The sequence below is a fragment of the Bubalus kerabau genome, chromosome 22, assembly GCF_029407905.1.
Source record: "Bubalus kerabau isolate K-KA32 ecotype Philippines breed swamp buffalo chromosome 22, PCC_UOA_SB_1v2, whole genome shotgun sequence".
Classification (NCBI taxonomy): Eukaryota; Metazoa; Chordata; class Mammalia; order Artiodactyla; family Bovidae; genus Bubalus; species Bubalus kerabau.
In genome coordinates this window covers 13,687,602-13,703,611 of record NC_073645.1, presented here as the reverse complement: position 1 = coordinate 13,703,611, position 16,010 = coordinate 13,687,602, and the positions used below count along the sequence as shown (strand labels likewise).

Below are 16,010 nucleotides of genomic sequence, written 5' to 3'. Positions count from 1 at the left end.
TTCCTCTGAAGTCCCAAACGTCTTGCTGATAAACCTCCTGAGGTCCTTTCCTTACTCTGTTGTGGGGTTGACTCAGGTGTGTACTTCTCTCTACCCCGACCCCCAGGCCCTTCCGCAGCCGCTTTTTGAAGGAGGAGCTGCGTCTTTGTCACCTTTGTATTCTTCACAGCAACCAGCATGGCCGTACTGTCTGCGTGGCTGGCCTCATTCAGAGGTGTATCTGGCAGTCATCAGAACTGGGATTCTGAGGGAGGTGAAGGCAGCAGATCTTCTCTCAAGTAGATCTCTCAAATAGAATAGACGCTTGTGCACACACAGGTTTTATATTCACATGCAGAGAGTTTATGAGCCCAGTGGAGAATCCCCTGATTTAGACAGTCATTTACCTGTCTAGTCAGACCTCTACTAATTCAGTTCAGTTCAGTTGCTCAGTCATGTCCGACTCTTTGCAACCCCATGAATCGCAGCACTCCAGGCCTCCCTGTCCATCACCATCTCCTGGAATTCACTCAAACTCACGTCCATTGAGTCAGTGATGCCATCTCATCCTCTGTCGTCCCCTTCTCCTCTTGCCCCCAATCCCTCCCAGCATCAGAGTCTTTTCCAATGAGTCAACTCTTCACATGAGGTGGCCAGAGTACTAGAGTTTCAGCTTCAGCATCTGTCCTTCCAAAGAAATCCCAGGGCTGATCTCCTCTAGAATGGACTGGTTGGATCTCCTTGCAGTCCAAGGGACTCTCAGGAGTCTTCTCGAACACCAAAGTTCAAAAGCATCAATTCTTTGGCCCTCAGCCTTCTTCACAGTCCAACTCTCGCATCCATACATGACCACTGGAAAAACCATAACATTGAGTAGATGGACCTTTGTTGGCAAAGTAATGTCTCTGCTTTTCAATATGCTATCTAGGTTGGTCATAACTTTTCTTCCAAGGAGTAAGGCGGCTTGAAATGTGTATTTAGAAAGCTCTTGGTGACCAGTAGAGCATGTGTGGGCTGTTTCTCTGTGTTACATAACCTTCTCTCTCAAGTGTTGAGCTCCCCCTCTTTTACACTAATTCTGTAAGGGAATTGAAATTCAGAAATTCATCCTTCATAGGGAAGTGGTCATATTTTTATCTCCTGAGCCTTATTTCAGAAAGTCATGGGATGCTGGCACTGGAAGGATCTCAGAGTCCTGCCCGAACCGAGGATTTGGAGAGCTTGCATTTTTAACATAACTCCCTAGTGGATTCCAAGGTAAAATCCTAGGGTTTGGGAACCCGGGTTCTAGAGCAGCGCACCCTCATTTTACTGGGCAGGACAGTTTGGTTCAATGAGAGAAAGGAATTTGCTTTACATCAAAGGCTAGTGGCCCAGCCAGTCTGATTCCAATTCAGTATTCTTTGAGCCAGAGTGTGTGACCTTATGTATTTAATAAGTACTGAGCAAGTTGGATCTATGGGAGTCAAAATATTTATTTTATTTGGCTAAAACACAGAAATAAAGGCCTTGTCCCAAATAGGTAACATAGCAACAATATCAGTGAGGCAGACTTCTTGCTTAACTGCGTTTATAATAAACTGTAAACTAAAGCAGTCATCAGATAAAGCGCCAGCAGTGAAAACATTCATATCTGAAAAGCGGTGGTTCTACTGGCCTGATGAGTGAAGTGCATTCTGGAGTGTAATTGTCTTCCTGAAGAAACAGGCTCTCTGAACTTTGCCTTGGTAAAACTCCTCAGGGGTTGCCCATTGTACTTTTTGAGTTATAATTGGAAATTCACAGCCTGACTTGTGAGTTAGGTTTTGCAGGAAAAGGCCATCAGCCTCTGTGTGTGTGTGTGTGTGTGTGTGTGTTTAATTAATTTTGGTTATATGTTTTAGGCTTCCATCCAATTTCTGAATTTTCTGTTCTTATATGTGATTCCTAAGGAAACCATTTCCAAAATGCAGTGCCCTGCCAAGCTAAACAGAGGCCTTGATCAACTAGGATGCAGCTCCTCCCCCCGGGGTGGCACTGGAAAGACGTAGGGCCATTACTCAGTGCCTGGACTTGTTGACTCCAGCTCTCTGAGCCCGTGCCCTTGGACCTTGATGACACAGTGGGTGTGGGGCTGTGTTCAGACCCTCTGCCTAACTGAGTGCCGCAGGGCACTGTCAGCTGCACAGCAGTTTCTTTTGTATTTGCAGATTGTGGCCAGGAGCAGAGAGTCAGAGTGAAAGAGGAGATGCTTGGCTCAGCACCCCTCCTTCCCCTGTACTCCCTGTCTTCCTCCTGTTAACCTCAGTGTTGTATCAGGGAGGAATTTCCCAGCCACTCACACCCAGTCAGGCCTCTGGCTACACATTCTCATAGCTCTCTGTGTGTTTCCCTCACAGCAGTTAAGACAATAAATAATAGTGTATTACGTGGGTGCGGAGAAGGCAATGGCACCCCACTCCAGTACTCTTGCCTGGAAAGTCCCATGAGCGGAGGAGCCTGGTGGGCTGCAGTCCATGGGGTCACTAAGAGTCGGACACAACTGAGCGACTTCACTCTCACTTTTCACTTTCATGCATTGGAGAAGGAAATGGCAACCCACTCCAGTGTTCTTGCCTGGAGAATCCCAGGGACGGGGGAGCCTCGTGGGCTGCCGTCCCTGGGGTCGCACAGAGTCGGACACGACTGAAGCGACTTAGCTTAGCATAACTTATGTGGGTGATGGTGCTTGTAATCTCTGGCTTCCCCACTGAACTGTGAGCTGTCAGAGGGCCCAGACCTTTTCTGATTACTTGATAATCTCTCCAGTCCAGGGCTTTAGTCTGCCTGTTAGTACAGTCCTGGTCCTCCTGGGGCCTGGCTTGACCGAAGCATCTACACTTTATGATGACCACAGGGAGGTAGGATCCTCCTGAGCTCAGAGGCATGGCACCTCTGTTTAAAGGCAGGCTGTGGTAACAGAGAAGGGCATGGAAAGCAGAAAGGCAGTTTGGCATGGAGATAATGGGCACTTGTAATGTCACGTGATCACACGGTTCCCAGCTCCACCATATACTAATTGTATCTGCATCCTGGGGCAAATTATTTCTTTTTTTCTATGCCTCAGAGACCCCATCTATAACGCGGGAAGTGTAACATAAATGGTCTAGCGCCATCGTGGGTACATAGTAAGCTCTAATTAAGGCTGTGCCCTGGAAAGTGCACATGATGTATCTGTGTGTGTGTGTGAATTTGTTGTTGTTGTTCTGTTGCAAAATTGTGTCTGACTCTTTGCCACCTCATGGACTGTAGCATGCCAGGCTTCCCTGTCCTCCACTATCTTCTGGAGTTTGCTCAAATTCATGTTCATTGAGTTGGTGATGCTGTCTAACCATCTCATCCTCTGTCACCCTTTTCCCCTCCTGCCTTCAGTCATGCCCACCATCAGGGTCTTTTCCAATGAGTTTGCTCTTCGCTTCAGGTGGCCAAAGTATTGGAGCTGCAGGTACTGTCCTTCCAGTTAATATTCAGGGTTGATTTCATTTAGGATTGACCAGCTTGATCTCCTTGCAGTCCAAAAGAATACCAAGAGTCTTCTCCAGCACCACAATTCAAAAGCATCATTTCTTCAGAGCTCAGCCTTCTTTATGTTCCAGCTGTCACATCCATATGTGACTACTGGAAAATCCGTAGCTTTGAGTATGCACTGTTTTTTTTTCTTTCCTTTCCTTTCTTCATTCCTTCACTATTGCATTTATTTATCAAATTTACCTGCCGTGAGCACCGCTTGGCAGACTCAGCCTCAGGTGCCGCAGATGCTGCCGTGAATGAGACAGAATGGTTTCTGCCTTCTGTTGCTTAGCAATCATCGTGACCATGGCTACTGTTGGGGAGAGAGGTGCCCTGAGGACGGGGTATTTTCTCTGTGATCCTAGCACTGTTGTATTCCTTCCTGCTGAGGGTCATGACCTTTCTAGTAGGGCGACTGTGAAATGTGAGTGCAGTGATCTCGACTTCCCTAGTGGCTCAGACTTTAAAGAATCTGCCTGTAATGCAGAAGACCTGGGTTCAGTCTCTGGGTTGGGAAGATCCCCTGGAGAAGGGAATGGGAACCCACTCCAGTATTCTTGCCTGGAAAACCCCATGGACAGAGGAGCCTGGCAGGCCACAGTCCATGGGATTGCAGAGAGTCCTGATCTGGGATTGCCAGCTGGGTAATTCTGCACAGATAACTTAGCTACACTGTACCTCAGAGTCCTTATCTGAAAAATGAGGGTAAAAGCTATTACCCAACTATTTCCTTAAATTCCTATTGCTGCTGTAACAAACCACCACAAACTTAGTGGCTTAAAACAGCACAGATTTTTTTATCTTACTGTTCTGCAGGTCACAAGTCCTAAGATCAAGGTAGGGCTGCCTGCTGGAGGCACTTGGGAAAGATCCCTTTCTTGCCTTTTCCAGCATCGGGAAGCTACCCACCTTACCTGCCCCATTCTCTATCCTCAAAGCCAATAGCATTTTCCAGTTTCTCTCTCATTCTGACCCTCTTAGAGGGACCCTAGTGGTTGCACTGGGGCTACTGGATAACCTAGGATGATAGCCCATCTTAAGATGCTTAATCACATCTGCAAAGTTCCTTTTGCCACATGAGGTAACATGTTCACAGGTTCCAGGAATTAGGAATGGGTTTCCCCAGTGGCTCAGTGGTAAAGAATCCACCTGCCAAATCAGGAGATGTGGGTTTGATCCCTGGGTTGGGACGATCCCCTGGAGAAGGAAATGGCAACCCACTCCAATATTTTTGCCTAGAAAATCCCATGGACAGAGGAGCCTGGCCGACTATGGTCCATGGGATCTCAAAAGAGTCAGACACTACTTGGCGACTAAACAACACATCTTTGATGGGCCACCATGTAGCCTGCTGCCCCAACTCAGCAAGATGCGTGGTTTCTTGTCTGAGACGGTGCATGTAGCGTGTTTAGCATGGTGCCTGACCCAGTCAACTCTTAGTGTGCTCCTACTGTGACTGAGATGATGTTACCGTGGCCAAAGAATGCCCGTTCATGTTGTCTTTCTTCACAGAGCTGTTCTAATAATAATTAATTACAGTAGTACATTTATTATTATTATTATTATGAGTCACTATTATTTATCAACCACTGTGTCATCCCCCACTTTAGATAAGAACATCTATATTCCAGAGAGATTGAGTAAATCCTATAGGGCTTCATACCCAGTAAGAACCAAAGTCTGTTTCATGCCAATGTCCTGATCTTTGTGATCTGTTCCTCCACCTCCTCCTTTCGGTTCTTCATTGGACCTCAGCTGAATTCTCACAGCGGTTTCCAGTGTGGTGGAGGCCCGTCCAGACACTGCCCTGGTAGAGAAGGCCAGTGCCTTGGGAGGTGGGAGGAACTTCCGCAGGCACCCAGTCATCTTTGTCTTGTGAGGCTGTGGGCTCAGCAGATTCATTTTTGAAGCCTGAGTAATCCCTTCTGTGCTCCCACCCACGTATGGCCTTATCAGGGCCATCACGGGACTGCATCTCTTTGCTGGCTCTGTGCTGACTACGTAGGTAACTGATAAAGTCACTCACCCTCTCTGGGCTAAAGGTGCCTGGAGGCCTTTTCCTCAGCCTGCAGCCCACGTACGGCCAGTTTGGACAAACTCACAGTAGGGCTCTTCAGGAAAGACAGCCCTTGTCCCGCTGTGTTGGTCTGTTGCTCAGACAGTCCAGGCTGCAGGTGCTGGCATGCGTGGACCTTGGGAGAATCGCCTGTGTACACAGTAATAGCTAGCCGTTACTTCAGTTAGCTTCTCTCAGCAGGATGAAGAGCAATCTGATTAAAGTAATTCACTGGAAGATGTGAATGACAGTAGGCTTAATCCTCCTAGAGAGAAACTGCTTTTTCCAGCAAATCCTTGACTGGTGGCAGGTTGGGAGAGATGACATCGTGCCTTCCTTCCTCCGCCTGCCCCATCTCATGGGAGCCAGGTAGGAGCAGGTAGGAGAAGCTGGCAGACAGGTGGGTAGGCCTGTCACAGTGCCCTTGTCTGTTCTGCTGCCGTTTTGTATTCACTAAATGTCAGAGGGAAGGGACAAGCAGTTTAGCACCTATTTTCCACTCCAGGCCTGGATTTGTTAGTATTTTCTGTTTGTTGGTGGCCCATCATGTCTCCTGGAGTCACGGGCATGGGAAGCCCAGTGGGTTATATTCTCTGTGGCTTCTTCCTCGGAGGCCCCTTTCGTTCTGGGAGGAAGGGGAGCTGGCCCCACTTGCGAGGATATGCGCCCCTGAAGGAAGTCCTTCATATCGCCTCTGTGCCCAGATCAGATAAGGCACCACGCCCTGCCAGTGGTTCCCCAAACCCCTGTGGATCAGCGCTTTTACAGTGCCCTCTGGGGTCCTGTCTGGCTGAGGTCCCGGATACAATGTCAGGTCTCTGCAGATCCAGGCGGCTGAGCCCTTTGTGGGGAGTCTGTCTGTCACCTGAGGTTTGTCTCAACTCTTCCTCTCCTGGCAGAGTGAAATTTGTCTTTCCTCTGAGTTTTACTGTGTGGTAGACTAGCCCTTTCCACACTGGGCTGGAGGGTAATTGTGTCTGTCTCCTTGACTAGAATGAAGCTCCATGGAGAAGGGAGCATTGCTCACCCACTTTCTTATCCCTGAAGCTAGCTCAGTGACTGCCACAGAGTACGTACCAGGACAGGTTTACAGAAAATGTAATGTGTGTTTTGAATCACTTGATTTTTTTTATTTTTTTACTTCCAGTGCTTTGCTTATTATCCAGTGAAACTCTCAGTGAACGTTGCTCAAATGATTGAATAGGACATAGCTGAGAGGCTTGAGGTTGCTGTCAGGCGGAGCGGTTTCTCAACCATGTGCCTCTCCGTGCCAGCCCCTTCCCTCCCCTGCTGGCATTTCCCAGGAGAAAGCCGTGAGGTCTGCCCTCCCTTTTGCAGTTCTTGGCCCAGATCCTCCAGATTTGAAAACACCTGACTTTGAAAGATCAGATTCACTCCTTTCTTCCTGTCTGGTTTCACCTTTTATATCTGTGGTTCATGGAGCTTTTGGATCTAGCTTGAAGTGAGGGTGGGGGAACCCTAAAAAACAAAAAAAGAATTAGAAAAAAACCTGACTTTGATCCACTCCCATCCCCTATGACAGGTGTCTTAACAAGTCACTGAGTTTTCTCTACCACACCCTCCCCTGCTTAAAACAAGATAGTCCCATTTGAATGCAGAGTTCCAAAGAATAGCAAGGAGACATAAGAAAGGCTTCCTCAGTGATCAATGCAAAGAAATAGAGGAAAACAACAGAATAGGAAAAACTACAGATCTCTTCAAGAAAATTAGAGATACCAAGGGAACATTTCATGCAAAGATGGGCTCGATAAAGGACAGAAATGGTAGGGACCTAACATAAGCAGAGGATATTAAGAGGTGGCAAGAATACACAGAAGAACTGTACAAAAAAGATCTTCACGACCCAGATAATCATGATGGTGTGATCACTGACCTAGAGCCAGACATCCTAGAATGTGAAGTCAAGTGAGCCTTAGGAAGCATCATTACGAACAAAGCTAGTGAAAGTGATGGGATTCCAGTTGAGCTATTTCAAATCCTGAAAAATGATGCTGTGAATGTGCTATACTCAATATGCCAGCAAATTTGGAACACTCAGCAGTGGCCACAGGACTGGAAAAGGTTAATTTTCATTCCAATCCCAAAGAAAGGCAATGCCAAAGAATGCTCAAACTACCACACAATTATACTTATCTCACACGCTAGTAAAGTAATGCTCAAAATTCTCCAAGCCAGGCTTCAGCAATACGTGAACCATGAACTTCCAGATGTTCAAGCTGGTTTTAGAAAAGGCAGAGGAACCAGGGATCAAATTGCCAACATCTGCTGGATCATGGAAAAAGCAAGAGAGTTCCAGTAAAATATCTATTTCTGCTTTATTGACTATGCCAAAGCCTTTGACTGTGTGGATCACAATAAACTGTGGAAAATTCTGAAAGAGATGGGAATACCAGACCAGCTGATCTGCCTCTTGAGAAACCTCTATGCAGGTCAGGAAGCAGCAATTAGAACTGGACATGGAACAATAGACTGGTTCCAAATAGGAAAAGGAGTACGTCAAGGCTGTATATTGTCACCCTGCTTATTTAACTTCTATGCAGAGTACATCATGAGAAACGCTGGGCTGGAAGACACACAAGCTAAAATCAAGATTGCTGGGAGAAATATCAATAACCTCAGATATGCAGATGACACTACCCTTATGGCAGAAAGTAAAGAGGAACTAAAAAGCCTCTTGATGAAAGTGAAAGAGGAGAGTGAAAAAGTTGGCTTAAAGCTCAACATTCAGAAAACGAAGATCATGGCATCTGGTCCCATCACTTCATGGCAGATAGATGGGTAAACAGTGGAAACAGTGTCAGACTTTATTTTTGGGGGCTCCAAAATCACTGCAGATGGTGACTGCAGCCATGAAATTAAAAGACGCTTACTCCTTGGAAGGAAAGTTATGACCAACCTACACAGCATATTAAAAAGCAGAGATATTACTTTGCCAATAAAGGTCCATCTAGTCAAGGCTATGGTTTTTCCAGTGGTCATGTATGGATGTGAGAGTTGGACTGTGAAGAAAGCTGAGTGCTGAAGAATTGATGCTTTTGAACTGTGATGTTGGAGAAGACTCTTGTGAGTCCCTTGGACTACAAGGAGATCCAACCAGTCCATCCTAAAGGAGACCAGTCCTGGGTGTTCATTGTAAGGACTGATGCTGAGGCTGAAACTCCAATACTTTGGCCACCTAATGTGAAGAGTTGACTCATTGGAAAAGACTCTGATGCTGGGAGGGATTGGGGGCAGGAGGAGAAGGGGACGACAGAGGATGAGATGGCTGAATGGCATCACCGACTCGATGCACATGAGTTTGGGTGAACTCCAGGAGTTGGTGATGGACAGGGAGGCCTGGCGTGCTGTAATTCATGGGGTCGCAAAGAGTCGAACATGACTGAGTGACTAAACTGAACTGAACTGCAATCCAGGTACCTGGATTGTTTCATTTTGAAACAATTTTCTTTGTTTCTTTTTCTGTTACACACAGACTCTTTTTAACCATGAATTTCAATAGAGGTTGTTTTAGGCAAAGCCAGGTCCATGGAAATTCACAATATGGGGTAAATACAGGAGCGTAAATACAGGTAAATACAAACCAAATTAAGGTTTGGGAAACCCTTCCATGCATTATAGAGCAAGGGGTCTGGGAATGTTTTAAGCCTCATACAGGGGTAAATGGCAGGTTCAGGGTTCAGTAGAGGTATTTGCAGATGTTGTTGAAAGCCCCTTAGCTGCCATAATTGGCCCCTCTGCCCACCGTGTGTGGTGGGCACACGCTTGAGTTGGCCGCCTGCACTTTCCTGGGCTTCACGCTCACCTCTTGCAAAAGCATCCGTGGCTCCTAGTTGCTTGTGGGAATCCAGAAGTTATTTACTGGTGGTGTTTAGAGAGTTTCCTGGTATATCTTCAACTTGCTAACTACCACGTTTCTCCTTTGAACCTTCTGGGGGATTAGGGAGGGAAGTGTAGAGAAATTTCAGAGGCATTTGAAATATTCCCTCAAGAAAAGTTAGGGAGCTGACTCCTGGTCCCCACAAACTGGCGCCTGCCTCCCCTTCCTGCTCAGTCCTAGCTGCCCCACCCTTTATGCTGCTCAGCCCTCCTTGGTTCTCCCACACCCACTGGAGCCCATCCTCCTTTCTCAAGACTCTGCCCTGCGAAGTTGACTACTACGCAGCCTCAGGTTTTCCATTAAGTGTCTGAAGAGGCATAGGTTAGAACCAGCAGCTAGGAGTTTCGCTCCCTGTGTGCTAAGCTCCTGCCTTCCCTTAACCCTCCCCAGCAGACACCACCGAGCACAGACGCTCCTTCTGTTAGTAAGGACCAGCACCAGAGCCTCTTTGAACAAGGCAGTCCTGCCCCACTGGTCCCTAAAGTCTTTCCTTGGTCAGCCTGACTTCCTGGTCTTTTAATGTCCAATCATCTTTCCCATGAGCTTCCATGATAGCTCAGTTGGTAAAGAATCCACCTGCAATGCAGGAGAGCCCAGTTCGATTCCTGGGTTGGGAAGATCCACTGTAGAAGGGATAGGCTACCCATTCTTGGGCTTCCCTTGTGGCTCAGCTGGTAAAGAATCCGCCTGCAATGCAGGAGACCCTGGTTTGAATCCTGGATCGGGAAGATCCACTGTAGAAGGGATAGGCTACCCATTCTTGGGCTTCCCTTGTGGCTCAGCTGGTATAGAATCTTCCTGCAGTGTGGGAGACCTGGATTCGATCCCTGGGTTGGGAAGATCCACTGTAGAAGGGATAGGCTACCCATTCTTGGGCTTCCCTTGTGGCTCAGCTGGTAAAGAATCCGCCTGCAATGCAGGAGACCCTGGTTTGAATCCTGGATCGGGAAGATCCACTGTAGAAGGGATAGGCTACCCATTCTTGGGCTTCCCTTGTGGCTCAGCTGGTATAGAATCTTCCTGCAGTGTGGGAGACCTGGATTCGATCCCTGGGTTGGGAAGATCCCTTGGAGAAGGAAAAGGCTACCCACTCTAGTAGTCTGGCCTGGAGAATTCTATGGACTCTATAGTCCAAGGGGTCGCAAAGAGTCGGACACAACTGAGCAACTTTCACTTTCACCTTTCCCATGTCCCAGTCCCAAAACACCTTTGATGGGTGAAAAGTGTCTTCATGTGCCCAAGAAAAACAGCTCCCATGCTCTCGTCACACATTATGTACAGTACAGTTACCCCTGAATGGTAACACCACCTTGGTCTTTTGTTTCTGTTTCATTATTTGCTTTGTGATCTTTTGCGACTTATCTGGTTAGCATGATATCATGTCAGTTTTGAAGCTTTGTGCTGCTAACTCCTACACATGATTGCCTTCCAGGTCCCAAACCAGTGGTGTTCCTGCAGCATGGCTTGCTGGCAGACGCTAGTGACTGGGTCACAAACCTGCCCAACAGCAGCCTGGGCTTCATCCTGGCAGATGCTGGTTTTGACGTGTGGATGGGGAACAGCAGGGGAAACACCTGGTCTCGGAAACACAAGACTCTTTCAGTTTCTCAGGATGAATTCTGGGCCTTCAGGTATCTTTCGAGTCGATTATGGCAGGGGTCTGTTTCCTTGGTACCCTCAGTGTAAACACTGGGGAGGCTAGGCTAGAAGGGGAATTCAAAACCATATGACAAGAAACTGATGGTTTATGGAAGGTTCTACCCTTAACCTTCTCCCTTCCTTCATAAACGTGTACTCCAAATATGAGGAATTTAATAAATAGCAGTAAGGTAAATTATAAATAAATGGTTACATTGAAGGATTAGATTCAGTAAGGAGTTTTTAGTTATTTTGGCATTCCTGGCGGTGTGGGTTCTGCTGAGTAAGTTGTGTTCCATAACCTTCTCCTTTCCTTCATAAACATGTCCTCCAAGTGTTCACTTTTCTTATTTCCAGAAGTTCTCTTCTCTCTTTAATTCCAGCTGGACCAGTTAATCACTGCATGACATTAGGCATGCATGTGGCATGCTCTGTGTCTGTAAAATGGGGATAATAAATACCTATCTTGTAAGGTCACTGGGGGCTTAACAGAGAAGATGCAAGCTGGAGAGACTGGCAGAGAGCCTGACACGTTGGGAGTGGTGGTAACAGCGTGCGTGCACACAGGCTCAGGGCTATGTCCCCAAACCAGGTGTTGGAGAAAGTCAGCACCAGGGACTCCTTCGGGCTCGCTTCCCATTTGTAATACCAGAACCTCCCCAAGGCCGTAAAACACAAGAATGAGAGCTTTTTACCAAAGGCCTGTCCAGGAATATATTTGTTGTTACATTATTTGTAATAGCAAAAAGTTGCAAACTCCCAAATGCCCATCAGCTGTGAATGGACAAATACAGTGTGATGTATGGACACAGTCGCCAACCGACAGCTGTATGCGATGGCAGAGATGAAGTCTGATGCAGAAAGATGCACACTGTTTGACCCCATTCATAGAAAATTTCAAAAATGGATCACACTCTGAAAAGTGGGGAAAGCGGTTATTTTCAGGAGGCATGGTTATCAAGAAGCCCAGAGAGGCTTCTGCAATCCGGTGATGTTCAGTTGTCTGCACTCAGGGCTGGTGTACCCAGCTGTGTTCAGCTTGTAATGACTCATCAGACCCACACGCTTGTTATTTGCATGCTGTTGTGTTTGTGTGCAATGTCTCCATGAAAGGTTTCCTTTTTTTTGGATTACAGTTTTGATGAGATGGCGAATTATGACCTACCAGCTTCAATTAACTTCATTCTGAATAAAACGGGCCAAGAACAACTGTATTATGTGGGCCATTCTCAAGGTACCACAATAGGTATGTATATAGTAAACACGGAAGGTGGATAAAATGTCTTGTTACAGAATTTGTGTTTGCCCTTAAAAGTGAAATATTAAAAAATGATTAGTGCAGATGGAGTTTTATGTTTGTTTTTTAATGCCAAGCAGAAATAGTGAAAAGGGCAAAGAATTTTTGTAAAACCGAGTCTTCTCTGGAACTTCAGACTTAAACATAAGTAGGTAAACGTGCTGTATATGGCTGCCTTGACTGAAGGAATTCATGTAAGCCACAGCCTCCTACGGGGCTTCCCAGGTAGCGCTAATGGTGGGGAATCCACCCGCCAGTGCAGGAGAAACAGGAGGCACAGGAGATGTGCCTTCGAGTCAGGAAGGTCCCCTGGAGGAGGAAATGGCAACCCGCTCCAGTATTCTTGCCTGGAAAATTCCATGACAGAGGAGCCTGGCGGGCTACAGTCCAGGAGGCCACTGAGTAGGACACGACTGAGCACGCACACACACGCATATTACATATCTTCCCAGTTACATGCTATGGGGATGTGAGAGGGTAGATAGACAACAAGAAGTGGTATAAATGTAGGAGCTTTTATAAAGAAAACAAGGAAATATGCTGATTTTTAAATGAAGTAGACTAAAGCTGATTATAAGGATGCCATAATATGCTTTATTTACAGGTTTTAAAAGTGACAAGCATTTTTAATTTATGCTGATGATAAAAGTAATATGTGTTCATTGTAACAGAAACAAAATTTAGCAAAGTTTCAAGAAAAAAAGAATTGCCCATAATTTGAGCAAATGAGTTCCCCTGAGTAGGGACTAGAGACCTGTATCATAATTGGTTTAATTCCCTCTTTAAGGGTAAGTTATGACTAATATCTTTGTGTTCCTATTACACAGTCTCCTTAGAATACTTTTCTAGAAGAAAACTATGATATGAAAGGTAAAAATACTTTAAAGTGTCTCCAGATATGTGGTCAAGTAGCCTTGCTCTCATTACCACCCCTCCACTCTTAGCCAGCTTGAGAGCCTTCAAGCAAAAAGTGACACGGACATAACTGCCCTTCTTATTAATGGACTTAACCACTTTTTCATCTATATTCCTTCTTCCTTGACTTGTTTGTTTGTGTCCTTTGCTCCACTGCCTTCAAAGTTGACATTCTGGGGCCAAGTTTAAGGCAAGAAGTGACCCAAGAGGAAGCTAAAAGATATTTTAGAGCTAGAGGATTCTAAATGTGTAAGTTCCTTTTGAGTCCATGGCGATTGTTTGAATACCTTTGTATATCATTCTTAGTGATGAAGGGATGGGGACCAGGGGTGGAGCTATTAGGAACAGTCTTCAATCTCTGGCTTACATCATAAAGGAATGGGAAACATCTCCCGGTTCTAGCAACTTGCATTTCTTCCAGTGTATATCTAGGTTGAAAATCAAAACAAGCACTTAACAAATACTTGATTTACTGATTTAACCAAACTCAGTGTGTGCACACGTAGGCGTCTGTGTGTGCATGTGTGCTCAGTCGTGTCCAAATCTTAGCAACCCCATGGGACTGTAAGCCCTCCAGGCTCCTCTAACCATGGAATTTTCCAGGCTAGAATACTGGAGTTGGTAGGTAGCCATTCCGTTCTCCAGGGGATCTTCCCAACCCAGGGATTGAACCCGTGTCTCTGGAGTCTCTTGCGTTGGCAGGCAGATTCTTTACCACTGTGCCACCTGGGAAGCTACATAGGCTTTCAGAGGCCCTCATTTCTAGAGTTTTGCTCCCTGGCATCGCTTGCATAGATAATCAACAAGGACCTACTGTATAGCACAGGGAACTATACTCAGTATCTAGTTAAAGTGAAAGTCACTCAGTCATGTCCAACTCTTTGCGACCCCATGGACCATACAGTCCAAGGAATTCTCCAGGCCAGAATACTGGAGTTGGTAGCCATTCCCATCTCCGGGGTATCTTCCCAGCCCAGGGATCAAACCCAGGTGTCCCGCATTGCAGGCAGATTCTTTACCAGTTGAGCCACCAGGGAAGCCCAAGAGTACTGGAGTGGGCAGCCTATCCCTTCTCCAGCAGATCTTCCCTACCCAGGAATTGAACCGGGGTCTCCTGCATTTCAGGTGGATTCTTTACCAGCTGAGCTACCAGGGAAGCCCAATGTGGGAGACCTGGGTTTGGTCCCTGAGTTGGGAAGATTCCTGGAGAAGGGATCGGCTACCCACTCAAGTATTCTGGCCTGGAGAATATCATGGACTCTATAGTCCATGCGGACGCAAAGAGTCGGGCACAACTGAACCTGAACGACTTTCACTATTATTTGCATGGTTCTCAAGTTGCCACTAGAGGGCAACATGCACACCCACCCTTGCATTTGCAGAGGGAAGTCCTGGAAGATGGAATTCTGTTATTTTCCTTTTGTTCTCACAGGTTTTATAGCGTTTTCACGGATCCCCGAGCTGGCCAAAAAGATTAAAATGTTTTTTGCCCTGGCTCCTGTGGCTTCAACCGAGTTCATGACTGGTCCTGTAGTTAAATTAGCACAAATTCCAGAACTTTTTCTCAAGGTATTTGGACCCACCCCACCCCCACTCCCTTCCTTCACAGATTTCCTTTGGTGCTGAAGAATCTTAGTGGAAGAATGTGTCGTCCTCCCCCACCAGTGGAGTAGCGGGTTTCCTTCCTTCCATGATTTTTCTTCCCTGCTTCACCCCTACTTCCAGATCCTAGGGAGTCAGGGAACATATCCTTAACTCTACACTGGAGCCTCCTGTTCTCATGGTTAACATATCAGTGCAGCACCCTACCTGCCAAGAAAGAGAGCACGAGGAAGACCAGGAGAAAGGCAGCTTAAACCTCCTTGAAGTTGCCCTCTAATCCATTGGATGGCCCTTGTGCGTAGAGGAATAGGCAGGAAATGGGAGATGGGAGTTTCCACGTGCCTGACCTTGGCCGCACTGCTGGTGATCTAAAGACACAGTTCCTATTATATTTTATTATATGGCCCCTATGCACGGGCTGATAACGTCATCAGAGATCAATGTGTGAAGCCCCCAAGCTGTACTCAGGGAGGCAGTAATTTTTATGAGAAGTTGAGAACCAGCTGAGGCCAGATGCACTATCTATATTCTGGACATGATACATTTATACACACACATTTGAAACCCCATACAGGAATATACCCTTAATGTATACATATCTCTTGGCCATTTAAGAAGTATGTTCACAGGACATACAGACCCTCCTCTGACCTCAGAATCCAGATTCTCTGTACCAGTGGTCAGACAGGCAGATAAGACATGGGCCCCTCTAACCAGATTTATTTTAAATACCTTGAATAATAGAAGCTTCAGTTTTCATTATAAACAATTAGAGATTACAAAGTACCTTCAACTACCAAGGCTTCTCCTAGTACTTTCCTCATGGTGCTCAGTTTGGGGACTTTTCCTATGGACCTTGTGGGTGAATTTACATACCTGTATAGGTCCAGAGAGAAACATATTTTTTTAACGTAGACAGTATCCAACTGTGTAACTTGAGTACCTTGATAAAGACCCTATTTCCAAATATGTCACATAGTGAGATAAAAGGAATGTCTTTTGGGGAAGGGACACAATTCAACCCATAAAACTGCCTTTATAAGCATTTGAATTTTTCCATGGACTATAGAGTCCATGGAATTCTCCAGGCCAGAATA

At 46.2% G+C, this 16,010-nt stretch overlaps 1 protein-coding gene across 2 annotated transcripts in view; it reads left to right on the top strand.

The window, feature by feature from the left end:
* The window catches only part of LIPA (lipase A, lysosomal acid type), a 41,117-nt gene that overhangs the window by 12,130 nt on the left and 12,977 nt on the right, over positions 1 to 16,010 (top strand). For both annotated transcript variants that reach the window (XM_055560260.1, XM_055560261.1), the window contains exons 4-6: positions 10,894 to 11,092; positions 12,236 to 12,345; positions 14,744 to 14,880. In XM_055560260.1, the coding sequence (XP_055416235.1) occupies positions 10,894 to 11,092; positions 12,236 to 12,345; positions 14,744 to 14,880 (446 nt within the window). The remainder of the gene's footprint in view (positions 1 to 10,893; positions 11,093 to 12,235; positions 12,346 to 14,743; positions 14,881 to 16,010) is intronic.